Source organism: Nuphar pumila, chromosome 13 (assembly GCF_984573655.1).
Source record: "Nuphar pumila chromosome 13, dmNupPumi1.hap1.1, whole genome shotgun sequence".
In the NCBI taxonomy this organism is placed as follows: Eukaryota; Viridiplantae; Streptophyta; class Magnoliopsida; order Nymphaeales; family Nymphaeaceae; genus Nuphar; species Nuphar pumila.
The window spans coordinates 72,106,819-72,119,249 of record NC_143261.1 but is presented as its reverse complement, the minus strand read 5'-3'; the positions used below and the strand labels follow the sequence as shown (position 1 = coordinate 72,119,249).

Sequence of the window (12,431 nt, the reverse complement as noted above, 5' to 3'; positions counted from 1 at the left end):
ATAAATACATTTTTAATTTCTTTCTTTTCTGTATTTTTTTTCCTTTATTTTTATTTTTTGTCTTTATGTCATCTAGTTCAGTTTGAACTAGAATGACTGTTGCTAGTCAAGTCCTGTCCAGACTTGACTAGCAATAGAGCTGTTGGACTGACACAGTCCAACAGCTCTTAATAGAGCTGTTGGACTGACACATTCCAACAGCTCTAAATAGAGCTGTTGGACTGTGCCCAACAGCTCTATTGAGTCCTCTTTCAGCTGTGTATATAAAGGGGTGCAGCCCCTCTTGTATTTCACTCCAATGCTTCTTAAGCAATTGGTTTTTCATATCAATAAAGAATACATTTTTATTTTTATTTTGTTTCCAGTTATACCCTTTTTAAGGGTTATGCTTTAGTGTCATTCTTGACACTTGCTCTTGTTAATCAAAGCTCGTGTTTCGAAGATCCCCATTTCATGGTATCAGAGCCACGGAAATACTAAATCTTGAGGAAAAGCTGCCTCGGTTTCCGTGCCCGTTTGCAAAAGTGTTTGCCACTTGAAGAGAAGTGTTTTATCACTTCATTGGAGAAGATTTCACATCTTGTTGTATTGTTTTTTTTTTTTTTCTTTCTTTCTCATTTTTCTTCTTGTTTCTCTTCTATCCCTATTCTTTCTCTCCTTGTAATCGATGGATGACAATGATAAAGTCACCATCATGCCTATGAAACTAAGCGATACGAACTATGTAACATGGGCTTCAATCATGAAGCACCATATATGGGGAAAAGGCTTATGGGGGATTGTGGATGGTTCCGATTCGGAACCTAAGCTATCTCTTACTAAAAAGGAGGGAGATAAAGACGTCCCTCTATCGGAAGAAGAGAAAATCAAGGCTATTGCCTCATACGAGAAGAAATGGAAAGAATGGAGAATATCTCATGCGAAGATAATGTCATGGCTTATCAATAGCGTTGACACTAAAAAATGCTCAAGTCTTGCCAAATTTGATCATGCCGATAAGGCATGGGAATACCTTAAGAATATGTATTCCCTTAAAGATATTGCACACGTGTGCAACCTCCAAGAAAAAGTTCGAATGATGACACAAAGAGACAAAACTATTCGTGAATATTACAATGGGTTGTCCGAACTTTGGGAAGAACTTTCCCTTTTAGAACCAAAGTGGCATTGTGCCGAAGACATCGAGCTTCGTCAGAAACAACTCGATGTTGAACATTTTTACCAGTTTATCACTGGATTAAGGCCGGAATTTGAAACCACTAAATCGGCCCTACTTCACCGTGGAAAAATTCCTTCTATTGTTGAAACTATTGAAGAGTTAACAATGGAAGAAAATCGTCTCCGGAAAGGTTCTTTAAAAATTGAAGATGATTCCGTTTTAGCCGTGTCTAGACCAGGGAATCATGTTCGATCATATAGGCCTCCTCACTTTAACCGACAAAATGGTGACTATGATAAGAAGAAAGTTATTTGTCATCACTGTCATGAACCGGGACACTACAGGCCACAATGTCCCAAACTTAAGGAACTGAGAGAAAAAAGAGCTGCAATTGCTGGATCGGAGCCTAAAGATCAGGATGCACCAGTTTCCCTGGCCCAACTAATGGAGATCCTTCAGCCTCTCATCAAAGGTGCCTCTTCCTCATCTGAAGCTTCAACCGGCGCAGCAGCCTCATCTTTTTCTGATTTAGGTAAAATTTCTTGGCTTCTTGACTCTGGTGCATCTTTTCATATGACCCCAAATAATCAAAGTCTATCCAAATGTGTTAAAAATAAAACAAGTGTGTCAAAGGTCTTTACTGCTGATGGGACTTCTCTTGAAATAGAAGGAATAGGAGATTTTGAAAAAATTTATAAAACAAAAAAATTTTTTATTCCAGAAATTAGACATGTTCCCAAATTAAATTTAAATCTTTTATCTGTATCTCAAATTTCTGATTATGGGTGTAATATTTCTTTTTCTTCTCATGGTTGTTGGGTACAGGATCGCCAGTCAGGCAAGCTGATTGGGGAAGGCCATAGAGAAGGAGGACTCTATTACATGGATTTTTTGGAAATGCCGAAGAAAGCTTTTTGTTATAATATTCAAAAAATAGAGTTGGAACTGTGGCATAAGAGACTTGGTCACCCACATATAGCCAAAATCCAACATTTTCCAAATCTAGGAAAATTTTGTAACTCTGAATCATTTGATTGTAAAGATTGTATTCTCGGCAAAATGAAAAGATTACCATTTCAGAACAGAACCTTTTTCTCTTCAAGACCACTTGAATTAATACACTCGGATGTTTGGGGTCCTGCACCAGTAATTTCTAAAGGAGGATTTGTTTACTATGTTATTTTTGTCGATGATTTCTCCCGACATACGTGGATGTACTTTCTCAAACATAAGTCTGAAGTATTTTCATACTTTCAAACTTTTCATAATATGGTTAAAAACAAATTTCAAAATGATATTACTATTTTTCGCACAGATTCAGGGGGAGAGTTTTTATCCACAGATTTTCAAAATTATCTTAAATTGCATGGCATCACACATCAAAGATCTTGTCCTTATACACCTCAACAAAATAGACTGGCAGAACGAAAACATCGCCATATTATAGAAACCACTAGAACTTTATTAATAGCAAATCAAGTCCCTAAAGACTTTTGGGCAGAAGCTGCCTTAACTGCCACCTATCTCATTAATAGGATGCCATCTTCTTCGTTACAAAATATCACTCCCATTGAAAAACTTATGAACATTTCTCCAGACTACTCTAGATTAAGAATATTTGGGTGCAAATGTTTCATATTTACTAACAAAAATGATAAACTTTCCCCTCGTGCGATTCCCTGTGCCTTTTTAGGATATGCTGAAAACCAGAAAGGTTATAGATGTTTTGACTTCAAAAATAATAAACTATATGTGTCTAGAAATGTTACCTTTCTTGAAAATGAGAGCTTCTTTGATTTTAGAAAATTAAAAGACGTCACTGAGTACTCCTTTTTGCTAGATCTAACATCAACATCTGATGAATATGACCTTGATTGTAACTTTGATGATGATCCAAGAATTATTGATCTTAATGTTGAAAATGAAGAAGTTCATAGAGATACTAGTATTCAATATTCCAGGCGACAAGAGTCTAATACTCCATGTGCACTTGAGAAATATTCTAACATTCCAACTAGACAATCATCCCGAATCTCGAGGCCTCCAGAAAAGTTTGTATCATACGAGTCTTTCTCACCCACATATAGGGCAATTATTGCATTAATTCACTCATATGAAGAACCATCCACATATTTTCAAGCAAAAAATGATATCAAATGGATAGAAGTCATGAAAGTTGAATTAGATGCACTTGAAAAGGCTTCTACATGGAATATTCAAGATCTTCCTCCAGGGAAGAAAACTATAGGATGTCGATGGGTTTATAAAATTAAAACCAAGAGTGATGGTACTCTTGAAAGATATAAAGCCCGTTTAGTAGCCAAAGGTTATGCCCAAGAATATGGGATTGATTATGAAGAAACCTTTGCTCCGGTGGCTCGTATGACTACTGTCCGAACCTTAATTGCCTTAGCTTCTATAAAAAAATGGTCTATTTTTCAAATGGATGTCAAAAATGCTTTTTTAAATGGAAAGCTAGTTGAAGAAGTATATATGGAACCCCCTCCTGGTCTAAGTATTCCTAAGGGTAAAGTCCTTCGCTTAGAAAAAGCTCTTTATGGACTTAAACAAGCACCAAAAGCTTGGTATGATAGGTTTAGTCGTGTTATGATTGATATTGGTTTTCAATTCTGTTTAACTGACACTGCTTTGTTTATTAAGAATTCTGATGCAGGGATCATTGTGCTTCTTCTCTATGTGGATGATATGATCATCACCGGAAGCGATAAACAGGGAGTTGAAACAATCAAAACACTTCTTAAATCTCATTTTGAAATGACTTATTTGGGCTTGTTGAGATATTTTTTAGGCATTGAAGTTGCTTATTCTCCTAGAGGATATTTATTATCTCAGACTAAATTTGCTTTTGATATTGTTTTCAGGTCTGGTATTACTGATGATAAGAAAGTTGACACTCCAGAAGTTGTTAATGTTAAAATGAAGATTGATGATGGAGAACTTCTTGCAGACCCTACTCCTTACAGACAACTTGTCGGGGCACTTTCCTATCTATCCATTACCAGACCAGATATAGCACATGTTGTTCATACAGCAAGTCAATTTCAACATGCTCCTACTTCTGTTCATATGGGAGTAGTCATGCATATTATCAGATACATCAAGTCCTCTCTTTCACGAGGACTTTTCTTATCTTCCTCCTCTTCTCTTGATTTAATTGCATATACTGATGCTGATTGGGGAGGTGATCCCAATAACAGACACTCAACCACTGGCTTTTGTGTCTTTTTAGGGGAATCATTAATCTCGTGAAGGTGTAAAAAGCAGCAGAAGGTATCTCTCTCATCCACCGAAGCTGAATACAGAGCCATGGCAACCACGACCATGGAAGTAGTTTGGCTCCGACGACTGCTTGCTGACATGGGAGTTGAAGCAACAAAGGCTTCACAAATGTGTTGTGACAACAAAAGTGCGATCTACATTGCCAGTAACAGAACATTCCACGAACGCACCAAACACATCGAAATGGATTGTCACTACGTCAGAGAGGAATATCTACACGGGATAATTGATCTGCCATATGTCACTTCAGAATATCAGTTAGCAGACCTCTTTACAAAGCCTCTCGCTGCTCCCCGATTTCACTTTCTCTTAGACAAACTTTCGCTCATTGTACCGTAAGTTTGAGGGAGAGTGTTAAAATGTAAAACTGTACATATATGTATATATAATAATATTATATATATATATAAATACATTTTTAATTTCTTTCTTTTCTGTATTTTTTTTCCTTTATTTTTATTTTTTGTCTTTATGTCATCTAGTTCAGTTTGAACTAGAATGACTGTTGCTAGTCAAGTCCTGTCCAGACTTGACTAGCAATAGAGCTGTTGGACTGACACAGTCCAACAGCTCTAAATAGAGCTGTTGGACTGTGCCCAACAACTCTATTGAGTCCTCTTTCAGCTGTGTATATAAAGGGGTGCAGCCCCTCTTGTATTTCACTCCAATGCTTCTTAAGCAATTGGTTTTTCATATCAATAAAGAATACATTTTTATTTTTATTTTGTTTCCAGTTATACCCTTTTTAAGGGTTATGCTTTAGTGTCATTCTTGACACTTGACTTGCTCTTGTTAATCAAAGCTCGTGTTTCGATGATCCCCATTTCATTTCATCTTCCACTGAAGCATTGTAGATTGTCCATGGGCTAATTGTGTTTGTCGTTGATATCAGTGTGCTCCTTTTCAGAATGTTCCTCTACCTGCTAGGGATGTGCCATGGATGCTATTTTAGATGCTATTCATGGTTCCTCTTCTCCAATGACCCATATGACATTCTTGACTTATTTTGCTTTAGATTATAAATTGCCATTCTTTTGCATCTTACTAATGTCTGCATGATTTGGATAAGATTAGTCCCGGAGTTTTGATGATGCCAACAAATGGCTACTTTGGGTCTGACTTGACTCCTTGCTCTACCTTCATTGATATGTAGATCATCCTGCTAGTTTGCATATAGACATTGTATTAGATGTTTATTTCTCCTGTACACAGCTTTATAGCTATTTCATTGTTTTTTAACTCTGCTGATGGAATGAAGTAGAAGTATAGAATTTAGCTCTGATAATTTATCTAGTTTTGATGTAAGCTTTTCTCTGGGCCTATTCTGTCAGGCAAGTTTTCCTTGGTTGTAGATATGCTTATGCATGATACACGAGAGGAAGAAGAGAAAATGGGGAAGAAAGAGTCAGAGGTGATGTTGGAATAGAGCAAGAGACAGTCTAGCTTGGTCAACCCTTCTAACATTATATTTCATATGATGGATGCCAATTATGCATATTCACTTGTAAATATCCAAAATACACAATTGCACACTTGGTGGTGAATCCAAAACATTGCACATTTGGTCAAACATTCAACTCGGTCCACCAAGATATGACCTTCCAACAGTTACCTCTCTCTCTATATATAAATATAAGCTTTTGAATAGGAGCTTTTTATTCAGATATTCCTGATGCACCATCTTGATTGCAGGTGGGGTATGTTTCACACGGTGCTTTCCTTCCAAACTTTGCCAGTATCTTTTAATACTGCAGTTCACTCTTATGCTCCAATTAGCAAAAGATGTGTTTTTAATTTATGGTTGAAGTTCTGCATATGATCTTAAAATCAGTTCATGCCTACAAAACTTCATTGAGTTGTGAAATTTGATTGATGCATTTCCCTTCATCTATTTTTGAGTAAAGCATGTTTATATGTAAACCCGCACTTGCTGTTCTATATACTGTATTTACTGTCCAACTTAAATCATGAACGTTTTTTTATTTTCTTTTACAATGCAGGAGTTTGAAGGGCTGGCAGAAAAGTGCAATTATAAGTTTCCTAGATGAACAGAATATAGCTATTGGGAAGCCGGAGAATTTCATCTAAGACTTAAAAATGAGAAGGCCCTGCCTCCAGCATTTGTGTGACCATTTATCCCTCTTAAGGCCATACATCATATGAAATTTGAAAGTTATAGACCTGTGATAATGTAGACATTGGAAATGATACACAGATACAGTAGTATAAAATGCTATGAAGCAGCAATGTGCTTGGCTGTCTTTGCAGTAAGGTTTTTGTGTCAGAAACAAATATTGCTTGGCTCAGTGCTTCGAACCTAAATCCCCACTTGGGGATTCAAACTTCATTCTCATTCAATAAGCCAGAGTGAGAGTTGGAGTGTTGCAGGAACTGGCTTAGTATCTCGACTTTCCAAGTGTGCCAGGTCACTGTGGATTATGCCCGACTCTTATCAAAGTTTTGCGTTGGGATCATGCTTTTGAAAGCGAGATCAACCATCGTCCTGTTACTGTTCATAACCGTGCCTATGCCACAGGTGGAAGTGTGATCTATTCCATGAGAAAAAATGACACCTTTTTATGTGATTTTTTTTGCCTCACTTCTGTGAGATGGGAAGCCTCATCTGGAGAAGTTAGGAAAACCGTTTCTTTGTTCGAAAAATTATGTGAAAATTTTTCACAACAAATTCTACGTATGTTCATAACAAAAAACAAAAGAAAATGACTCTTGGGTATATTCTGTTGCAGCGATAGTGCCACCTTGCCATTTTTCAGTTAATTTGGTGTTAGAATTGTCCCAGTCATTGGTATTTAGGGTATTGAGGTAAAATGGATGTGCTGTTTCCTGTTAAATCTCTGATTGGGAGCCGGTGTTAAGAGTGTAGATAAGAGGGATGCTGAGAACACGGAGAAAAATGGGTGATGGGAGTGGAGTTGTGATGCAGGAGCACAAACAACTCATCCAGGTCCACACGATCTAATTGGATCCATTTTTATAGTTTTCGGTTTTTCTTTTAGTTGGACCTTTGTAATGGATATTGGATATAAAAAGTTGATTCATATCCCTATTTAGTATTTGCCTTTGTTCTAAAAAAATATCCCTATTTAGTAACTCATTAGAATTAACATGTTTTTTAATTAATGTTATGTAAAATAAGTAAGTTAGATCTATTAGGATTAGAAATCTTCTCCTACAAATATTTTTTCCATAAGGATCGGGGAACCACCAGTGAATCTGGCCGCACCCCTAGACCCTAGGGAGCCACCAGCTTTGGCTTAATGCAAAGGACCGTTCCAACTATGCTAACCCCTTTGATCTTTTCCTACAAATATTAGAGAGGGATCTATAAATTAAGGAGTTGGGTTGAAATCCAGAATTGTTTATTTCTAGTTATTTCACTTATTTTCTGTTTTCAGTTGTTTTTTTGTAATTTCTTATTATTTTTTGCAGTTTCCTTGAATTCCTTTTCTCAGAGTCAGACTCAATTTCCAGTTTTTAAGATTTTCTTTGCAATCTTGGGTTACGAGTTTGCATCAAGTTGTTAACAACTTTTTCAGGATGTAGTTGAAAGGGGAGCTGGAAGGCCATTTCTACTCCCATACAGAGCTAGGAGTTTCACTGAATGCCCATCTTTCCTCCCCAACTCAAATTCGGCTCCCAAACAGGGCCTTATTGATGGTGGTGGTATAGGTGCACCATCTGAGGTGGTGCTCACTTCTGCTATCAGCATTAGTCTACAAGGCTATTTATACACTCAATTGTATAGGATCTATGTGTATATATGTGCACGCAGGCACCGTTCTTGTGGGGACCAGATCCGTTCGTTCGAGCACTTTTTCTGCTGACAGGTCAGCCCAAAAATGCAGACCCAAAATAAAGGCACCATACCTGCACCTTGAATGGAGAAGCTGGTATAAATAGAGAGGGTGCAAGGTGTTGGGTCCCATTCACTCAAATAGGGGATCTCAAATCTGGGTGGGCAACAGGCTGGCCTGGGCTTGGCCCTATGAATTGGGCCCAAGCTTGGCCCAACCAGGCCAACACGGCCCAGCCTGTGGCCTGGCTTGGCCAGGGTGTGTGAGATTTTTAAAGGTCTTAAAAAACCTACATGTACTATAATCACATAATCCAAAACTTGTTTTCTACTAATAATGCTTATAAATCATATATACAGGGTCTGATTAACAAAAAAAAGTTCATGAAATCTGAAAATTTAAAGCTTCTATATATATATATATATATATATATATATATATATATATATATATATATATATATAGAGAGAGAGAGAGAGAGAGAGAGAGAGAGAGAGAGAGAGAGTAGTGCATAGGTGCATGATCACTTTCCAACATGACCAAAACGAACTTTCGCTATGCGCGATGGACGCTCATCAAAAGTGTTTTCGCACTGGGACTCTTAGCAGCGACAAAAGTCACCGTATTAACAACGTCTTTTGTCACCACTAAAGGTGTTATTTGGCGGAACTTCGAGTGGAGCATCCATAGCGCACGATGAACGCTCCATGCGAGTTTGTTCTGGTCACGTTCGAAAGTGATCATGCACCTACACATTTTTGTAAATGAGTAGTGTGTAGGTGCATGATCACTTTCGAACATGACCAAAACAAACTTCCCTTGTGCATCCATCACGCGCACGATGGATGCTCAGCGAAATTGTTTCCACGCTGGGACTTTTAGCAGCAACAAAAAACCTTTAGCGGCGACGTCGCCGCTAAAGGTGTTATTTGGCGGAACCTCGAGTGGCGCAATGGACGTTCCATGCAAGTTCGTTCTGGACATGTTCAAAAGTGATCATGCACCTACACATTTTCTTAATGAGTAGTGCGTACGATCACTTTAGAACATGACCAAAACAAACTTTCGCTGAGCATCCATCACGCGCGCGATGGACACTCAACAAAAGTATTTTTGCGCTAGGACTTTTAGCAGCAACAAAAGACCTTCAACGTTGACTTACATTGTCGCTAAAGGTGTTATTTGGCGGAACCTCGAGTGGCGCAATAGACGCTTCACACGAGTTCATTCTAGTTTTCATGTTTGAAAGTGATCATGCACCTACACATTTTCGTATATGAGTAGGTGCATGATCACTTTCAAACATGACCAAAGCAAACTTTCGCTGAGCATCCATCATACGTGCGATGGATGCTCAACGGAAGTGTTTTCGCACTGGGACTTTTAGCAGCAATAAAAGACCTTTAATGGCAACTTTTGTCGCCGCTAAAAGTCCCATACCTTTAGGTGTTATTTGGCGGAAGCCCTAAAAGTTCGTTCTAGTCATGTCGAAACTATATATATATCATAGAAGTATATTTTATATATAATATGATAGGCCCGGCTGAGCCGCATTAGGCCCATGGGCCCAACAGGCGGGCAGGGAGCTGGGTTTTCCCAAGAGGCCGGCCCGTTGCCCACCCCTACAAATCCCTGATATTACATTCCCAATTACCATTGCAAATCTTGTTTTTCTGGCCCGACCTTGGGGGAAATCGTGGCTGTGAAAGAATAACTTGGTTCTGAAAACCAAGGAATTCAATTGCACCTAGCACGAAGAATCATAGTTGGAAAAAAAATATTGACTTTTATAGATACGGCACTGGAAAGTTCCATTATTTACAATGCTGGCAACGTTTTCTGCACCTTTTGCACTTCCAAACGTGGCGTTATGTTCAGTTCCTGAGGCTATTGTTTGTTCGTAGCTTAGAGTTTTTCTAGAAGTCTCTCTCTCTCTCTTACATTCTAGAAACTCTTTATTTTCAGTGGCAAAGAGTGGATGCACAAGGTCCTGGACTGATTCCACTTTGCAGTCCGATGATGTCCATTCATAAACATCTCTCTCTCTCTCATTCCAGAGTAGGTTTCAAACTACAGTTTTTCAATGCCCAAGCCTTTTTCCTATCCCACCAGGCACGCCATGGAATTTATGTTGTACCATGTGGACGTTGGTGGAACCTTTTTTCTTTCCGTTTACATTTATGTGGCCTTATATCAACGTGTTGGATTCCATATTCATGTTTGAGGCTTTCTTTGTGCAGATAGTCATTGATGAATTTTCTACATTTGAAAAGAAGGTACCAAAAAATTCAGCATTCATGAAACTGAGATCTTGAGTTCTCTTTCCAACTGGGCAGATTTTTTAATTAGTTCAGAAAATTTTGATGGCCCGCCATCTAGAATACTGACCATTGTTTCCTCCCCAAGAATTTGGTGTCAGATTAGTCAATTTTGAAATTACTAGCAACCCTAAGTTTTCTATATATATGAACATCTGTAAAATTCTTTAGATCACTGCAATCCTAACAAAAAGAAATACCATCTGAAATGGCTGCAGCTGCAAGAAACTCAATAAAATGTGCTGTTCTTGTCCATCTCCTAGCAGTTTTTGCTGGCCTTCAAATCTGCCAAGCGATTAAGCCCAAGGTGACAAGGCTGCAATTTTACTTGCATGACATTGTGCAAGGGCCTGAAGCTACCGCAGTCCGTGTGGCGCCAAACCGACCCCTCAACATCTCCCGCAATGATCCAATAGCAGCAATGTTTGGCTCAACATGTGGTTGATGATGCACTCACTGCAGCACCAGAGCGCAACTCATCACTGGTTGGACGTGCACAAGGTCTCTATTCCATGGCATCACTTGATTACGAATTTGGTCTGTTCATGATGCTCACTTATTCCTTCATAAGCGGTCCATTCAATGGCAGTTCATTCAGTGTCGTCGGCCGGAATCCAGTGATGAATGAAGTAAGAGAATTTCCAGTTGTAGGGGGCACCGGGGTCTTTCAGCTAGCTCAGGGCTACTGCATTGCACGTACACACTCAAGCGTGGGCTTTGATGCCATTGTTGGCTACAATGTGACTTTGCTTCACTATTAAAGGTGTTCTAGTCTGTCATTGCTTGGAAATTTACTTTAGATATAATAAGTATTTTACACTTATGAGTTGTAAAATGTTTCTTCTATTCCTTGGTCTTAAATTTCATATTTCTGAAGCCCAATAGCAACATGTGGTTAATGTGCATAAGAGAAAGGTTCAAAATTAAGCAGAACATTTACCAAATAAGTATGCTCCATCTTGGTTGGGGTTGGTTCAAATCCCAGAGTCATCCTCCAGTTTGGCATTCTAGGAAAAAGAAAGCTGAAACAACCAAGAAGTTGTGGGTAACCGAACCAAATAAAACTTTCAACTTTTAAGTCAGGAAAAATATGAATCTTTACAATTTCTGTTTTTTTTAATACGCAAGCTGGCATTAGGCAAGACCCCTACCAGTTCTTGAAACAATTTTGATCACTAGGAAACCAATCAGGTGGCTCATCCTTCCATGTTCTACCATTTCCTACCAGAGGTACTGACTAAGTTCCTAGCTAGAACATTTAACAAAATACAATTCTCAAACTAGCCTACCGATAATACAGAAAATAACCCCCCATAACATATAAGTGGTAATTGACTACACTTTGGGATCTTGGCGCAACCCAGTTGGTACACTAAGCAGATGAGTAGGCTAGAGGGTCTCATGGCAAAGAAATGAAAGAACAGTCATGTGATTAGTCCCCTGCACAAGGCCATCAGAAAAGATCATTCCTGTGCAGCACTTTGATTAGCTTCAGGCTTGGTGGATGACAGAGCCTGCATTGTAGGCCATAAACGCATTTTCAGAACAATCTGATGCTAATGCCAAATGTCAGTGAAAAATATGCCCCATGTATAGACATTTACACCTCGCACAAAAAAAATAAATTCCATGATCTCAAAGTGGATAGCTAGAATCTTAAGCAAGGATTGACCCATATCAAGTTTCCTGTATCCAGACTTGGCTGCAGGGTGAGAATCAAAGATGCAATAAGCCATATTTGGAAGTGTAAAAGCCCAATTTCTCATGAACCTTGACATTCTTCTCAGCAAGGAATCCTGATCAGGCCCTCAAGGTAATAGTTGAAAATTTTCCGTAACT

General features: G+C 38.6%; 1 protein-coding gene and 1 pseudogene across 1 annotated transcript in view; both read left to right on the top strand.

Annotated features, from left to right (window-relative positions):
- The window catches only part of GEK1 (D-aminoacyl-tRNA deacylase), a 70,980-nt gene extending 64,274 nt beyond the window's left edge, over window positions 1–6,706 (top strand). The window contains exon 9 of the mRNA XM_089983966.1: window positions 6,460–6,706. Coding sequence (XP_089840092.1) covers window positions 6,460–6,547 — 88 coding nt within the window. The 3' untranslated portion in view covers window positions 6,548–6,706. The remainder of the gene's footprint in view (window positions 1–6,459) is intronic.
- Window positions 6,707–10,730: 4,024 nt separating this feature from the next.
- Window positions 10,731–11,489, top strand: LOC149818682 (dirigent protein 23 pseudogene; annotated as a pseudogene).
- The last annotated feature ends 942 nt before the right edge of the window (window positions 11,490–12,431 follow it).